Source organism: Sinocyclocheilus rhinocerous, unplaced genomic scaffold (genome assembly GCF_001515625.1).
Source record: "Sinocyclocheilus rhinocerous isolate Xijiao unplaced genomic scaffold, SAMN03320098_v1.1 scaffold55, whole genome shotgun sequence".
NCBI lineage: Eukaryota > Metazoa > Chordata > Actinopteri > Cypriniformes > Cyprinidae > Sinocyclocheilus > Sinocyclocheilus rhinocerous.
This window is the reverse complement of record NW_015647461.1, coordinates 625802-644413: the sequence shown is the minus strand read 5'-3', so window position 1 is coordinate 644413 and position 18612 is coordinate 625802. Positions and strand designations below refer to the sequence as shown.

The 18612-nt window shown below is 37.4% G+C and overlaps 1 protein-coding gene across 17 annotated transcripts in view; it reads right to left on the bottom strand.

Annotated features, from left to right (window-relative positions):
- The window catches only part of LOC107709192 (SH3GL interacting endocytic adaptor 1), a 96675-nt gene that overhangs the window by 4815 nt on the left and 73248 nt on the right, over positions 1 to 18612 (bottom strand). For 4 of the 17 annotated variants that reach the window (XM_016513610.1, XM_016513609.1, XM_016513612.1 and 1 more), the window contains 9 exons: positions 17470 to 17558; positions 16924 to 17010; positions 15325 to 15399; positions 14152 to 14913; positions 12827 to 12951; positions 11998 to 12151; positions 9645 to 9704; positions 4348 to 4407; positions 2649 to 2760 (listed from right to left, as the gene is read on the bottom strand). In XM_016513610.1, the coding sequence (XP_016369096.1) occupies positions 2649 to 2760; positions 4348 to 4407; positions 9645 to 9704; positions 11998 to 12151; positions 12827 to 12951; positions 14152 to 14913; positions 15325 to 15399; positions 16924 to 17010; positions 17470 to 17558 (1524 nt within the window). The remainder of the gene's footprint in view (positions 1 to 2648; positions 2761 to 4347; positions 4408 to 9644; positions 9705 to 11997; positions 12152 to 12826; positions 12952 to 14151; positions 14914 to 15324; positions 15400 to 16923; positions 17011 to 17469; positions 17559 to 18612) is intronic. The other 13 variants (XM_016513611.1, XM_016513614.1, XM_016513615.1 and 10 more) reach the window with 13 other exon arrangements.

Below are 18612 nucleotides of genomic sequence, written 5' to 3'. Positions count from 1 at the left end.
ATTCTTTTTACACTTTTTACAAATGAATGCTTAAGTAGGCATTCACAAAATTTTATTTTTAAATATTCAGATGACACAGCCATACTAAGTTTACTCTATGTGCATGACAATATTAGCACTATTTACCATTCAGAAATAAGTCATTTTGTTGACTGGTGTGATAAAAATGAGCTAATAATAAATACAAAGAAAACGGAAGAGATTGTATTTGATCCAAAATGTATAGGTGACCATCGCCAAGTGGTTATACATGATCATAATATTATTCAGTCACAGACCTATAAGTATTTGGGCGTTTACATAGATAGTTCACTTACATGGAAAACACACATTGAATGGGTTTGCACTCGACTACAACAGAGATTGTATTTCTTACGTAGGTTACGTCTCTATGGAGTAAACAAGAATCTTATGCTGCTGTTTTATAAAGCTGTTTTAGAAAGTATTTTTAGGTATGGTATCACAGTGTGGTTTGGTAACCTATCAGTACAGTTTAAATCTAAGTTGATGCACCTGTTATTGACAGCATGGAGAATTGTTGGGCATGATGAACATTTTAACCTTCAAGATTTGTATCAGGAACGTGTTCTTAATCCGGTAGAGAGGATTCTTAGTGCTCAAACTCGGATTTCTTGTATTTACAATATGAACTACTTCCCTCTGGTAGAAAATATAGAATCCCAATGTGTAAGTTAAATCAATATAATAATTCCTTTGTACCTGTATCGGTGCGGTTGTATGACAAGAGTTCATCTTGATTTTATTTCTTGATTTTACTTAATTTTGTTTTTATATGTTTATTGTATGTCTGCAGCAACATGTAGTCCATAACAATTTTCCTCTTGAGGACAATAAAGTATACTACTACTACTACTACTATCAGCAAATAAGACAGAAAAACAGATGTATAGACAGCAGAGATTAATAGAGAGAGATGACAGGTAAATAAGGTTTCAAATTAAGGACCTGTCTGAAACAGCTGTGAAACATTCAAGTATTTACATACTTTGAAGCTTACATTGCAAAGTCATAAGAGTACTTATACTTAATGTACAGCATATACTTGTACATTAATTTAAATTCTGTCAGGACCACTATCGTCAAAGATGATTGACAACTAGCATACAGTTTGGATTGGCGGTATGGTTCCGTTCTGGGCAAGAACTCCCTGCGCAATGCAACAAATGCCTCGTTTATAATGGGTTTTCATGTTTTTGTCTCGTCGCTCCGGCCGGGACACGGCATCACAGTATGTGGTAAGGGGCGTAACATTTCGGTCACACTCTTGAGGTATTCGGCCAATCACAACGCACTGGATAGCTGGCCAATCAGAGCACACACCTCACTTTTCAGACCAATGAGCTTTGTAAAAAATCGATGCGTTTCAGAAAGGCGGGGCATAGAGGAGAAACAATAATGTACAGTATGTGGAAAATAATGTGTTTTTTGAACCTTAAACCGCATAAACACATTTCATTACACCAAATACACAAAATAATGTTCTTTTTAGCAACATCATATGACCCCTTTAACGTGTACTTGAAGTATACTTGAAATAGTTTCACTTTAGCACAATCAAATATACTTAGTATATCTTTAGTTGGACTTCAGCACTACTTTCTTACAATTAAAGTGCATTAAGCACAAAATGTAAAATTGTTCCAACTTTAAGTCTACCAGTTTAGTATACTAAAAGTACAATTGAAAAGCATTTTATTAAGCACATAAATATAAAAAATATAAAATAAATGTATTTCAAATACATTTTAGTTTATTTATCTTTCACTTGGGACATACCATCAGAATGTAAGTTATTGGTTACTACCCACTAGCTAGCTACACCTTGCTGGCAATGAATTCTGGATACTTCATTTTCTCCCTCATCATCCAGCTCTTTGTCACAAAATAAGATTGTGAAGTATTTTTGCGAAGTTTCTGTATTGATAATACATCTTCAGCAGTAAAAAAAACGTGTGTAATTTTGGTAGTAGACAGATCTCATCAAGAGCTTTCATTTGATATATGTGACCCTTGACCACAAAACCAGTCATAAGTCGCTGGGGTATATTTGTAGCAATAGCCAAAAATACACTGTATGGGTCAAAATTATCGATTTTTCTTTTATGCCAAAAATCATTAGGATATTAAGTAAAGATCATGCTCCATGAAGATATTTTGTAAATTTCCTACTGTAAATATATCAAAACTTCATTTTTGATTAGTAATATGCATTGCTAAGGACTTCATTTGGACAACTTTAAAGGCGATTTTCTCAATATTTTAATTTTTTAAATATCAGATTCCAGATATTCAAATAGTTGTATCTCGGCCAAATATTGTCCTATCCTAACAAACCATATATCAATGGAAAGCCTATTTGTTCAGCTTTCATGTGATGCATAAATCTCAATTTCGAAAAATTGACACTTATGACTGGTTTTGTGGTCCAGGGTCACATATACATCTCCATTTCACCCAAAATGTCACTTACTCCCTTCTGGTTCTCACCCCTCAATATATTTACATTTACAATTAGTCATTTAGCAGATATATAAAATATATAAATATAATATATATAAAATATATAAATAAAAGCTATATAAAAGCTAACATGGTTCTGATTCTGAGATGTGAATATTGTCACATACTTATCGGGGTCAGCTCCTTTGAAGTAGGCACTGACTGTCTCTGTGAAAGCTGCAGCCACAGGCAGTGTGTCCTGGGCCCCCATGGTGAGGGGACTGGGCCCTCGAGAACAGCCTGAGAGAACAAAAACACACACGTGGAGTTACAACGTGTTTACAGACAAAACGCAATTTCGGTCAGTCACTGAGATAAAACACAGAGGCAAATATATGGGTGACAAAGAATGGGAAAAATGGAAATACAAACAAATAGACAAACAAAACATCTCGCAGTTTATGAGACAATCAGCGGCTGACAAGACTAACTTCTTCATTTGTATTTTAGCACTGCACTTGAACCCAGACCTAAAATCTAGAACAACACCTTCTTCAGATGGACTCTATTTTCGGTTTACGTTCCTTGACCACATTGTAAGGACTTATCAGTAAAGGTGTATTTAATGTTTATTGTCTTGTTTTAAGCAAGCTTGATCAAATTTTGAATGTTAAATAGGCTAATCATGATTAGATTTCACCTCAAGCATGAGTTTTCAAAGCATGAGTTCACTAACTGGGCATACAAATGGATGCCCATACTGAAGTTGCAACACACTCTTGTTTTAAGAATATTAAACAAAAGAAGAAGAAGAAGAAGAAGCAGCAGCTCACACTTGATTTTTAACTAAAGTAAAATCATGCAGTTATTTATATGGCTGAATTTGATCAACTGAGCAGCAAAGACACTTGTAAATAAAGTGCCATTAAAACCATTAAGTATATCTGTATTAATACACATATTACACATAATATTCAATGTTTTTATTGATTCTAAGGAATATTAAATCTGGTTTTGTGCGAGTGGGATGAGAATTACAAGGAATTTAATGATTCTAATGAGGATTCCAATTTCAATGCTTTTGGTTCCTTAATGATTAAGTAATCCATAATAATAAATTGGGAACAATTTGTAACCATGAAATCTAAAAATTACACTATAACAGGTCTAGTACCATTTTCATAAGATCTTTTATTCAGAAAATTTTAAGTGTGCCTTAAGATTTCAAAAGTGTCTAATCATTAGTAAGTATACTGTACCGTGGTACTGTATGTAATATGGTATTTTAATCACTGGAAACGATCACATAATCACAAGCTGATTTTGAGTACAGCTGGACATCATTAAAATCATAATTTCTTGTTAAATGCAGTTTAATGCTTTTCCATGTGAAGATTTTTCTAGTCTTTTTTTATTTTATTTTAAATTTTAATTCAATTGCATTCATTTGGATTCATAAGAACAACCAAGGATACGTGTAATATATACAAAAGATGGAAGAGGAAAAGTACGGAAGCTGAAACAGAAAACACTCAGCTTCAATGGCATGCACCTGAAGCTGAAACAGTGATCCAAGACCAAAGTCAAAATGAAGAGATCAAAGCAGATGAGCCACAAAACAACAAGAACGAGAAAACATACAGTATTAGTGACGAAGGTAAAAATATGATGATCCTTGAAAGAAAAGAAAACCTGCCAATGACTGTAAGATGAACAGTTATATGGCAAAGCAGAAATACAGAGCAAAGCAGATGTGTGGAGGACAAGCAAATGCGTCACAGCTGGTTTTGATGAAGGGACGAATGCATGAGAAAAAGGGGGAAGTCAGATGTCAGATGAGACTTGAGTGTGCACGCGCTACGTCCTTAGATATTAACCCCAACTTACCTTCAAAGGTTAAATAAAACTTGCCTCTGTCAAACCACACGAGGGAGGGCTGGTCTGTCTCTGTGTTGGAGGGGGAGGAGGTATAAGGATGGGGGAGTGAGGAGAGGCAGGGAAGGAGAAGGGGGAGAGAAGGACAGTAGCGTGAGTCACACACAGGTCCATCATATGGCACAGTGATGGGGGCCAGGGGCACAGGTCAAAGATGGTCACAATTCACCTCAGATGGAGATGACTAGGACATGTGAAACACAAATGTTGCACAGGACACTGGGCAAACAAACAAACAAACAAACAACAACAAAAAAAAATCAATCTAATTCAATTTGTGTAGTTATTAGTCATTTTATTTGCAGGAAGACTTCAAGTAAGAAGATAAGGTGACATACAGCTTCTATTAGCTTCAGATTAATAGTTAGTAACGCATGTATAAACTTCTGTTTTAAAGTGCATTGTCTATTAAAGGCCTTTTCAACAACTGAGAATTGATGTTTTTGAGATCTGGGGAGATTTGAGAATAAAAATGATATTCTTACAAATATTTCAAAATTCTGATTCATTTATGTATAATATCAGGACAGATGAAAGCTGGAAATGATTTGAGCTGCTTATGAATTAAATCTTCTAGATTCAAGGATGACATTAAACAGCTTATTATTAAACTTTTGAAGGAATAGATTTTCCAAAATGGAAAGTTCTGTCATATTTATTCACTAGGGGTGTAACGATTCACTCGTTTTCTCGATACATCGATTACAAACCCTGACGATGCAATGCATCGATCTTGAAACATGGATTTTTGAATCGTCGATTTCGGACAGTAATCGATTTAAAACGCTAAGAATCGAATGAATCGCACGAAAGAATCGATTCAATGCTTTCAAAATATACACACATTAAATGACTACAAGCATGAATTAATGGAGACCTTGAACAGTGTTCGTGCCCTCGCATCTCTCCTTCACGCGCTGCACTATTTACCGCCTGCAGGGACTGTCACAGGATTGCGCTCGCGCTCAGTTCGTCTCACTGACACATTTTTTTGAGCCTTAGGAAAAAAATATAGATTACAAATGATTGATTATTGTCCAGCAGTGTAGTTGATTTCTTATAGCAAACTCAAAGTAAGAGATAAGAAAATAATTCCTTGTAAAAAAAATAAAAATAATAATAATACATACATACATACATAAAATTATTGTATTTGACATTTCTGTCACATCTGAAATTATGGCTACGCCCCTGGTGTGACAAAATGCTAGCTTATATAATACTTTTAAAGCTCTTTTTTTAAATCTTGGCTTACATAAATTTCTACATATGCCATGTCATGCCATAGCATCATTAAACTAGCATCTAACAATAGACAAAAGTGTTTTTTTTTTCTAACCTATGGTCCTCTAACCATAAAGGCTGCTGTGTAATTTGCCCCCTGACTAAGCATTTAAAGAATTTAGGGGAAGCATTTAAATAATCCTGTGAATGCACTTAAAGAATGCAGGATCGAATCAAATCAAATTGAATTCTGAATCGAATCGAATTGAATCATTGTGAATTTGCAAAAATCGTTTTTTGAATCGAATCGAAAACCTATGAATCGTGAATCGAATCGATTCACTGTCTGCCCAAAGATTCACAGCCCTATTGCACACTGAAGGTCCTTGCACACTGAGTCCGATGCGTATTAATTAACACTTTGCAAAAAAAAAAAAAAGCAGTGAGGATGATTTTGTTGTCCTCTGTCTTAAAAAGAGAAAAAGAAAGAGGAAATATTGGATCCATCTAAACCTGAGATAGTGCAGAGAGGAAGGAGAGTTCCACCTCCTTATCAAGGAGCTGCGGGATTATCCCGGGCGATTCAAAGTTTACTTCAGGATGTCAGTGGCTCAGTTTGATGCTTTGCTAGTGATACTAGAGCCACATATTAAAAAGAAGACCACCAATTTCCATGAACTCAGTGTGCAAGGACCTATACAGTGCTTTGTGCTGTGAGACGAAGTGGATCAACTTGTCAGACGCCATTCTGAATTTTGGTGTTCACTTGTACGGTGGCTCTGAATTGTCAAAACACCTCTCAAAATGCTTGCTACAGATGCGAAAAATGCAGAAAATCGAATCTGATCCCAACTTTTTTTTATGACGGATGAAAGTGTAGGAGGCAGTGTGTAAACGTGATTGACACAGCATGAGTTTTTTTTTTTTTTTTTACGTGCGAAAATTTCGGACTGTGTGCAAGGACCTTAAGTCTTCTGAATGTGAGGAGCTTTGTGTGAGGAACAGACTGAAATTTAAGTTGTTTTTCATGAATGAGTTGTTCTTCACTGATGTGTTTCTTGAGTTTAATGATCCTTGCTGGAGAAGAAGAATATCAACACAGTGATTTCAGTCTGGTCCTCACACAACGTATAATATAACAAAAGTCTGGACTAAATATGGATTACGTTTATGGTGCTTTTATAATGTAATTTAAGTTTTAAGTAGTTTTTGTTCCATGGAAGAAATAACAGCAAAGGGGTTTAGAACAACATGAGGGTCAGTAAATTATGACAGAATTTCATTTTTGGGTGAACAATTTAAAAAAATCATTTATAAAGTGCTTTTAGTTGCCTAGAGCTTGTGTTTTGTGAAAAGTATATCATGCATATTTCTTATATATTTCTGATATGTGAATGGGAGGAGGTAGCTGCAGTAGGCGTGATGGGCAACAGGGGGCGGTAATGAGTGACAAGAGGGAAGAGTAAATGAGGGCTTCTTCTACTGTGCTGGAGAGGGGTAATACAATTTCAGACAAAACCAGGAGCAGGACTACGAATGAAGTGAAGATCATTTAAGCAATGAGAAGATGTGAGTTGTACAACATTTCAATGTGTTAACTTTAACAAAAAAAAAAATTGATGTTCGAAAAATTAGTACCTGGAATAGTGCAATAGAAGATCAACTGAATTTGGACTTGGAAAAATTACATTTTGCATATTGCAACCCAGGGAGATGTAAAACATTGAATGCTAAAAATCTACTTTTAAGCAAATAAATTAATTGTCTAGATTCTAGATTGTTTAGATTCTAGATTCTAAATTCTTAACAAACTTATTTTTTTAGAGAGAAATAATTCTGTTGATAACCTGCAGAACAAATGCTTGCTTTGAACAGCATTCCATACAGAATACTGTAATATTTTACATAAATTGCCCTATATCAAGAGCAATATTGCCATACTGTATGCTACCTAGGCGATATATAATTTTCGCATACATACATTCTCTGGGTAGATGAAGATATAATTTTATAACATATATATAAAATACCCACAGTAACATGTTTATAATACCTATATGATGATTTTTAAACATTTGTAACTACCATAAGTCAATAATATATATTTTTTATTTATGCAACTTTTATATTTACTTATATAATATTACCATGTATTGTTGGATTTTAAGATGGATATGTATTATACATTATACATGAATATCTGTATGTGCTAGATATACATCTTAATATATTAAATTGTTCCAATTTCTAATAGGTTTCTTATATGTTTTTACTTAATTTAACAGTACATTTTGCATTTGTGTATGGGATAATTTATCCTCAACATCTATTTGCTATGAGTCTTTATACCTGACAATCAAACAACTGCAAAAATAAAGGCAATGCCATTTTGTTTCCTTATATGTCATCCTCAGAGAATCACATACTTTATGGTTGAAATTATCAAGTAGAATATGTTACATTTGACTTTGAATGAGATGCAGCATAGATTGTGTGGATGTTGAAGATCAAATTTAAAGATGTGAATTTCACCTGTGAGGATAAAAATTATGTGGCAGTAAAGCTTGACATTTGCAGCATGACGATGTTAGAAATGCTTTTACCCAGGTGCAACATCAGAGAGCTCTCCACTCAAACTAGTGTGACGGTAGGCATACTGATCAGCTCTGCTGCCACTTGGGCCAAATTCCAGACTGCACTTCAAACACTGAGAGGCTGTGTTTGTGTGTGTGTGTGTGTGTGTGTGTGTGTGTCATCTGTTCAAGCAGGATGGTGGTGCTCTTTGAGTTTTCTGAAGAGTCTACAGCCAGACAGATGCTTTTCAGGGACTAAAAGACTCTTCTGTTCCTGGTTCTTGATGTCAGTGCAGATGTGAGATGAGGGATGTTGCATAACTGTTACAGGCAGAGCAATCTCTAACATGTATGATGAGCTAAACAGACATGTTCTCTTGTATGAATGTGAAGAGCAAAATATGACAGAAAGAATTAAAAATGGATGGATTAAATACTGTGGCAAATAGTGCTGGACTGTAATCAACATGACAAAAGTAAAGGGGAAAACACCTTTCAAAATAAATGTGCTAAAAATGCCAAACAGTCTTTGGTGAGTTAAAGAAATATTCTGGGTTATTTACAATTAATGTTTATGGACAGAATTTGAGGCCTGCTGCTGATCACTTCATAAAATACACATTTATTATTATTATTATTATTAGTGTTGTTGTTATTATTATTAAAATAAAATAGAATATCTGGTCACAAGTGTGTGTTTATTATTTTATTTTACTATACATTATTTTTTTACCGGCTTCAAATGTGGCTCATCCAATCAGAATTGAGAGTACAAACTATCCATTTTTATTCTATCAAACTATCAACTGTAAATTTCCCTCAATTATCTGTTTGATGCAAGACTACTTGTTTACGTGGAGAATTTTCTAGTAACCAAATGTATTAGCAAAAACAGTGGAGTTTGCAGAATTTAGCCTCAACTTCGTTTATGTTCCATGTGTATTTTGGGGTTGTGATACCAAACGAAAATAACCAGGTTTACTTTTTAGCTGCTCAGACACTGAATATAACTTTGTACAGACCAGGCTGTATGCAGTTTTATCACACCAGTCTGCAATCAAGCATCCAATTTTTATAGTTATACTTTAATTAGTTACGGTTTGTACTGTGAGAGTAGCATATTTTCAAAGTTTATTGGCTGTGTTGGCAGCTTTAATGCCAGGCGTCCATTATAAGTGCACTGCTGTAATCAACAATGAGCCACAGTTTCTGCCCATGGACATTAAGCCATAAATGACCTGGAAAAATCCTTTAAAGACTCTTTACATGAAAATCAGCTCATTTTCCATCTTATTTACAAGTTTAGTCACTGGTGTAAATGAAAACGATCACCATGAATGAGCTATGCTCTGACAACTGACACTATGGGAAATGTAACCATTGGTTACATTGTTGAATCAGTAGTCTCCATCCCCATCCATTAAATCAGGAAGAATTTATACAGTAGCATACCTGCTGGCATGTCTGCCCGTCTCTCAAAGCTGGGAAGTTTGTCTACAAATGCGTCATCTTCTGACATCAGATAATTACGTCAGCCCAAAAGACAGGACAAGAAAGACGACAAAACACAAACAAAAAATAAACGTAATTCAAATCAAATGACAAATAATTCCAAAGAAAACCAAAAAGGTCACAGTTATTAAACTCAGACAAATGGAATGGTGAGAAAAAAATGACCAAAGCTGAAAAAAATCCAAAAGGATGGAATAGCACAAGCAACAGATAGACCTACATCCAACAAAAGCTACAGAATCTTGACTCACAAAACAAAGTAGTTTGCAAACCTCAGGAAACGCTGATACTGAAAATACACTCAAACTAGTGTGACGGTAGGCATACTGATCCGCTCTGATGCCACTTGGGCCAAATTCCAGACTGCACTTCAAACACTGAGAGGCTGTGTTTGTGTGTGTGTGTGTGTGTGTGTGTGTGTGTCATCTGTTCAAGCAGGATGGTGGTGCTCTTTGAGTTTTCTGAAGAGTCTACAGCCAGACAGATGCTTTTCAGGGACTAAAAGACTCTTCTGTTCCTGGTTCTTGATGTCAGTGCAGATGTGAGATGAGGGATGTTGCATAACTGTTACAGGCAGAGCAATCTCTAACATGTATGATGAGCTAAACAGACATGTTCTCTTGTATGAATGTGAAGAGCAAAATATGACAGAAAGAATTAAAAATGGATGGATTAAATACTGTGGCAAATAGTGCTGGACTGTAATCAACATGACAAAAGTAAAGGGGAAAACACCTTTCAAAATAAATGTGCTAAAAATGCCAAACAGTCTTTGGTGAGTTAAAGAAATATTCTGGGTTATTTACAATTAATGTTTATGGACAGAATTTGAGGCCTGCTGCTGATCACTTCATAAAATACACATTTATTATTATTATTATTATTAGTGTTGTTGTTATTATTATTAAAATAAAATAGAATATCTGGTCACAAGTGTGTGTTTATTATTTTATTTTACTATACATTATTTTTTTACCGGCTTCAAATGTGGCTCATCCAATCAGAATTGAGAGTACAAACTATCCATTTTTATTCTATCAAACTATCAACTGTAAATTTCCCTCAATTATCTGTTTGATGCAAGACTACTTGTTTACGTGGAGAATTTTCTAGTAACCAAATGTATTAGCAAAAACAGTGGAGTTTGCAGAATTTAGCCTCAACTTCGTTTATGTTCCATGTGTATTTTGGGGTTGTGATACCAAACGAAAATAACCAGGTTTACTTTTTAGCTGCTCAGACACTGAATATAACTTTGTACAGACCAGGCTGTATGCAGTTTTATCACACCAGTCTGCAATCAAGCATCCAATTTTTATAGTTATACTTTAATTAGTTACGGTTTGTACTGTGAGAGTAGCATATTTTCAAAGTTTATTGGCTGTGTTGGCAGCTTTAATGCCAGGCGTCCATTATAAGTGCACTGCTGTAATCAACAATGAGCCACAGTTTCTGCCCATGGACATTAAGCCATAAATGACCTGGAAAAATCCTTTAAAGACTCTTTACATGAAAATCAGCTCATTTTCCATCTTATTTACAAGTTTAGTCACTGGTGTAAATGAAAACGATCACCATGAATGAGCTATGCTCTGACAACTGACACTATGGGGTTTCAGACAGTGCGCGAATACCGAGTTGATTCCTCTTTCACGTCTCATTGCGTTTGAGATTCATACACATAAAATTAGCTTATGTCAAAAAACCCTTCTCAGCATTCTCATTCTCTGCTTTAAATATATTTTTTCTTGCTTATCTAAAAAATCTGATCCGTGAATCAAAACCACAATATGATCTAAAATTATATATATACAGTATATATATATATATATAAACCCCACCCCACTCCAGCCGCTCCGCGAGAATATTTTCAAAATATAACCGGTCCGTGGTGTAAAAAAGGTTGGAGACCCCTGATCTATAATATCCAATTAATCCTAACAATATTTCCACTTAAATATGACAAAAGACAAACTGAAATACAAACTATTATGTGGTGTATCAGCAAATCTGTATTTTTAGCAAACCAATTAATCAATGCAGAATGCTGGAGATTTCACTTCAGTATTTTAAACAAAACAGCATCATCACCATACTGTTTTGGTCCAAACTAAGCCAAAGCTGTGAAAATATTGACAATGAATTCAAAGCTGAATTCAAAACCGTGCTGAAAACTGAGAAACAGAGACCCTTGTTTCGCCAAATTCTAGTTTGAAAGGCAATTTCCAGAGCAGACACATAAAGACAAAGCAGCATGGCAAAGCAGAGAGAATGATGGGAAATGGAGTCACACCTGACACAGACACGGAGAGCTCTTTACCGACGGTGGGAGTGGTGGCGGCACTCAGAGAGTTGGTGGAGGAGATTGAAGAGGTGCTTTCTGCACGGGCCAACGGAGCCAGAGGAGGGGGGCTTGACGAGTGTACAGGGGGGCTGAACGGCCGATTCTGACAGGAAAAGCAGGGAAAAGGAAGAACAGACAGAAGGGAAGTTAAGTAACAAAAAAGTAGGGGTTTGTCATTCTGGTCAGGTGATCAGGAGGAAATTTACACAAAGCATGTTGTGGTAGTGTTTCTTGGATTTGGTTTCAAGGTTTTTATTTAAAGAATATTAGATACGTAGTAAATATCAACCTAGGCTTGGTCTGGTATTTTGAGGGGTGAGTTCTGACATCTTATAAAAGTTAAAAAAATTACATAGGCCATGGAAAGGTCAGAGACATTGAGAATTTGTTGGGAACTAACAGGGACAGTAAAGGGCCTTTCGCACCGCTTTAGTTCCAGAACTAAATCTACAGTACTAAAGTACTGGGACGATTTTGCGCTATTTCTAACTATTTCCCAGTACCATTTAAAGGGTTGCATTCGCACCAACAGTGTGTACTATGAAGTGACGTAAGCCGGTCGACAGCAACGGTTAGACCCTGCTCCGGAGTAGGAGCTAATTTGGTTCTCGAAAAAGGCAGTCCGGTACTAAAATCGCACCCAGTTCCGGCGGTGCGAAAAAGCCAAAAAGTGGGTAGTTCCACAATTAGTTCTGCTACTATGAAAAGGTTCCCGCGGTGCGAAAGGCCCTAAAGTTACTATTTGAAAGTACTGTAAATTTTTCATGTTATCACGTACCACGTCCCCTATGCTTGGTTTCCCAGGTGGCAGTTTGGGTCGTGAGGGTGGCCGAGGTGGGGGAGGGGGAGGGGGAGAGCTGCTGGTATCCAATGGTGAAGAGGGAACTGCAGGGGAGGAGGAGCCTGTGGAGCGAGAGTATTCCGTTAAAGCAAAGCCATTCAAAGAGTAACATGCATCAAGCCCAATCAAGAGCTCTTCCCAATTCAGAAAAAAATTATTGTACATTCAAGAACGTATGATACTTGACTGGAATAGCCTCAGAAAATATCTATACAAACCAATCCGTTCAGATTAAATAAAACTTTAAGAGAAACCATCACACTTTACACAGAAACTGGCAGAGATTGCGCAAACAATGAAAACAAAAACATGATGTGTATCTTTGAAAATTAGGATGCATGATAATGGCACATAAAAGTAGATGCATGACGCCCCTGATTAGAGCACTGCCAAAATTTGAAACCCAAAAATGTGGTAGTACCATTACAAATAGTAAGACTATATGTGTCTATATATAGAAAATAATGAGGCAAAAAGTTGTCAGATACCCTTCATCCCTCTTACTAAGAAGGCACTTCTGTAAAAACCCACATAACATGATGGTGACTGGAGCAGAATGACTCAACCAAATTTATATGTATTTTCAACATGCAGAACCTTTTGATACTGCTTATTACCTTAGGGTATATTCTATTAATCAAAATCTGTTATTTCCCTAATGTGGATTGTGGTTTCATTGTTTGAGGGCTAGTTCACCTAAAATTTAAGGCTGCAACTAATGATTATTTTGGTAATGAAATGATAAAGTGACAACTGGCAGATGTTTTCCACACACAACATGCATTTAATCGCTAATTTGTTGTTGATTATTTTCACTGAGCTTCATTTAGTTGTTGTAGCCCTACTAAAATTACTCTGTGATCATTGCTCATAATCCAAAACTGAGCGACTTTGTTTTTTTCAGGGGCACATACAAGGTAAAGTTTAGCAGAACATCTAAGCTGCTCTCATTCATACAATAAATCTGTATGGGGACCAGCAGCTGCCTGACAAGCTCCAAAAAGGACCAAAAAGCATCATAAAAAGTTCATACAACACATGCTCTATATTTCAAATATTCTGAACCCATATGATACTGTAGCCTTGTGTGAGGAACAGACTAAAAATTTCATTGAAAATCACTTTCAATAAATGGAAAGAGAATCTTTCTGTTAATTACTCTTTCTGTGTTCTACAGAAACCCTCATTCAGGTTTCAAAAGACAAGTGAAATGTGAAAATCTTTAATGTTCTGTGATCGCTGGCCCAGTTGACAGGACTCACCACTTTCATTTCCACTCGTACCAGCTGGAGGGATGGGCCCTGGGGATGTCACTACCGCCCTGTATGTTGGAGGTGGAGGAGGAGGAGGTGTCGAACGTGGTCCTTGACCAAATTCTTTGGGTGAAGCGCTGCTCTCACTTGGGTCCTCTTTTGATGGGGTCTCCTCAGGGCTCTTCTTGTCCTCTTGGTTCAGAACCAAGGGTGGAGGGATTGTGCGTTCACTTGTCTCTACAGTGGTTGGCGGGCTATTGGTTGAGTCTGATTGCGTCTCTATCAGAGGAGCACATGGCGCAAAGTCTGTGTTGGAGTGAGAAAGATCATCTGGTTTCGGTGGTGGTGGGGCCTCTTCAACCGGAGGAGGCGGGACAGTTGGAGGAGAAGGAGTGGTGTTTTTGGGAACAGGTGGGACAGGTGGGAGGTTATCCTTTGGCGACTCAATGGAAGGAGGAGAATGTGCTGGCTCTGCAGGAGGAGCTGGATATTTTGGTAAAGGAGGATTCGGCTCCTCTGATGGAGGGGGTGATTTAGGTAATGGGGGTGCTGGTTCTGCTGGGGGAGGTGGAGATGAGGGGAGTGGAGGTGCTGGCTCTCCCTCTGAAAGAGGAGGAGGTCTTTGAGGTGACTCATCATTGAAGCAAACCCACTTATCTCCAACATCTTGACCAGGTTTTGGAGAGTCTTCTGGGCCAAAGATGTTGTCTAGATCAGCTATAGAGGGCCTCTGCGAGGTCTGCCTTGAATTTTCCTCTTCTTTCTGCCCATCTGCATCAGGGACAATACAAATATCATAGAAAAATTTGAAAAATGATAAACAGCCCAAAAGCAAAAGGGAAGACAAAGGAAAAGGAAAGCAATACCTTCCCTACAAAAGAGATTTTTACAAAAGTACCAAAAGTCAAACACAAACAAAACCAGACACATACTCATTGGGGTCAGATATTGGTATAGACCAGGGGTGTCCAAACATGCTCTTGGAGGGCCAACTTTTCTGCAGATCTCCAATGTGCCCCAACAGACCTGCCTTGAAGTTTCTAGTATTCCTCAAGACCTTGATTAGCTGGTTGAGGTGTGGTTAATTGGGATTGGAACTACAGTCTGCAGAACAGTGGTCCTCCAGGATCAGAATTAGACACCCCTGGTATAGACTGAGGCCTGGGTGGAGGGGGATCTTACCGGTAGGTTCTGTAGCAGGAGATTCAATCGGAGGGGGGGAGGTCGGCACATTCTTAGGCGGAAGCGGAGGCAGAGCTGCAATGACATTAGTGCGGCTGAGACAAGCTCTCACATACGCCCCAGACCCACCGTAGGCCACGCCACCATGCCCCACAGCACCATGCAAAGGCAAGGTCTCATTCAGGTAGTCAGGGACAACAGAGAAGGACTGTGGCATGGAATGAATAGCTCAGACTCTATGATAACACTTCACTCCTTGTGTCCTAGTAATTCACACTATTTTTATTATTTAGGATGTTACATAATTTTTAAGTTAATATATGTAGAAAGAGCTCTTATTTGTTTAGTATGCTTTTACTAGGGCTTGCACAGACTAGTCAATTAGTCTATAATTTCTACAATTAGTCCTCTAGTCCAGGGGTTTTCAAACTGAGGCCTGTGGACCGTCAGGGGGCAACAAGGGTGCTTAGAGGTCGAGAAAATTTGACTTGGAAAAAAAAAATCATTTTACGAGAGCTTTCAAATTAAACATGTTTCTAAAATATATATTACATATTATTTAATAACACATACACCAAAGATTATATCATTAATATTTTGTTCTGCTTTCAAATAACTGGTCAGAAATCATTTATTTTATTCTACTTACATTCCTAGTGTTTAACCATGAGAAATCTTGTTTTATATTATTATTATTTTAATGGTTTATACAACTTACATCAACATAATAGTGACTAGAGAAATATAGAGTATATAATACAAAGATAATATTTATTAATTTGGCTTTAGTACAATGACAATAAGCAAATTATTATTTTTTGGAAATAACATGTCTTTATAATATCACACTTAATATGTTTCTCACACAATATAATGGGTAAATAAAGCAGTTTTTAGTCTAGTCTTTTATGTGGCAACAACAGGAAGATAATTCCTCTGCCCACAAGCTGCCTCCCAGTTCAGCTGCATGTTATTAGCCTTAAGTAGTAACTTATAACAGGCAAATATTTGAGTGCTTTGCAATTTTAAGCTTTCTCACCCGCATCATGTTAGCTGTGTTGAACAAACTTTGCAGCTGGCTGTCAGACCAGTCTTTGACTCATTTACTGTACATAAGATAAACACTGACTCACTTCGCAGTTGACTACTTTCCTAGACGACTAGTCATATAATTAAAAAAAATTAGTAGTCATGCAAGCCCTAGTACTGACACATTTATGTAAAAATACATTTAGAAATATATCACTATTAGCAAGCCAAACATTTGCTTCATTTAGCCTTATGCTTAAAATCAACCTGCACAGTGTCATTTTGCTTTTTTGCGGATTGGGCTGACAAAAAATAGGCCACATTGAGTAAACCGTCACCAAATTATATGAGTACAAGATGAGCTGGATGACTCTTAGGATTTTGATTGCTTTCCTGGCTAATGACTTAGAAATTAGTAGGTTAATGGAGACTGCCAAAAGGGAAAGTTATTTAAACAAAAATTCAGGGGCAATCATGATTTTTCCACTCAGACAACCGTTCACCGTTTTGGAACGTATGGGTTTATGATAGCAGGATGATGGCATTCATGCCACACAAGCAATGACTTACTTCCTGTAGGAAAAGGTCTTGCCAGAGAGGAGTCTAGGTGTTGCTCAGGCAGGGGTGCACCCCAAACCTCAGGTTCCTCTATCACCACTAATTTATGGAAGAGGACATGATACACAGTCGATGGTGGAGCAGAATTAACAACTGTGTGACTCACAGAGAGGAAGGAATCACCATGCAACACTTATCTATCCCTATTTCTGTAATAAATGGCCTATGAATCTAATTTATTTCATTTCAACTGCTGCAAATGGAATTGAGTGGGAGTCAACACCACTAGTAAGCACTAATGAATGTTCTGTTCTGTAGTTTATGTTACAGAAAGCTAAAAAACATCATCTTTAAACCCTCTGTGAGTCCAATGAAGACACATACTGTATAAGACACAGAAAAATTAATTTTTGTTCTAGTGAATGAAGTGAACATAAAGAATCTGGGCTGTGATCAAGTTCTGTCGGATTGTGAATTTTAAATTTCAGTGATCCTGTAAATGAAATATCAACATCCATAAGCAGCACTAAGGGATAAGGATATGGTCATAAACAGTACCTTCACTGGTCTTCTGCTCATCAAAGGCTGTCTCCAGCGGAGGGCCGAATAAGGCTGTTGCATCCTCTGGCACTGGAGATTTCTTATTACTGAAATGGAGGACAATTAAGCCAGATTTGCATGACTCATCCACACAGATGCACACCAGTCACATCCAGGCTGCAACTCTCAAATTGTCTAATATAATCCATTTAAACTCATTCAACAAATGTTTAAAAGACTTACATACAACGCTAAATCGCAACAACCAGGGTTATATACCGTATAACCACACTTGGTAACATGACAATTTTAGCATAGGGACCAATTCTCTCTATTTACTACAGTAGTTGCTTATTAGCATGCCTATTATTAACATATTGGCTGTTTATTAGTGCTTATAAAGCACATATTCTGCATGACCATATTCTACATCCCTAATCCTACCCAATACCTAAACTTAACAACTACCTTACTAACTATTAATAAGCAGCAAATTAGGAGTTTATTGAGGCAAAAGTCATAGTTAATGGTTTATTAATAGCGGGAATTGGACCTTAAAATAAAGTGACTCCACAATTTTTAAAATGTAAATGTAAAATGTTTTGTATTCTGGTTCCCCTTCAGGAACTCGAGCTGCGTCGAAACGCTATGGGATCACCTTCAGCGTGACCACGCTCTGAATGGGTGGGCGAGACGTCAGGGGCGGGGTGACGTAACGACCAGGAAGCTTAAAAGCATGTGCGGTGGAACCGGCGTCAGCTTTCTGTTATTCAGCAAGTGCTCTGTGTGTGTGTCAGTCGCTATCTGTTTGTGAGTCTTATTTAGTGTTGTTTGTCTACTTATAAGCTCCATTATGTCAAAGCTTCAGTCAAGAGAAGCATTTGGGCGAGAGCAGGCAGCGTTCGGGCTATGTGTGTTCCTCCCTGCCCGTGCTATATTCGGGCAGGGACACACACAGTTTTTGTGTTGTCTGCTTGGGAGCGAAGCACGCAGAGTCAGCTCTCGAGGGAGCTTTTTGTTTTTTCGTTTTGTTTCTGCCTTGCTTCGCTCTCAGAAGGCTCTCTTTGAGGAGGGAGCCTTCACTAGCGTTTCTCGCGGCGCTGGCCCCGCTTTCGCCGAGGCGGAGCGGCGGCTGTGCTCGTGGGTTTCGCATATGGATCT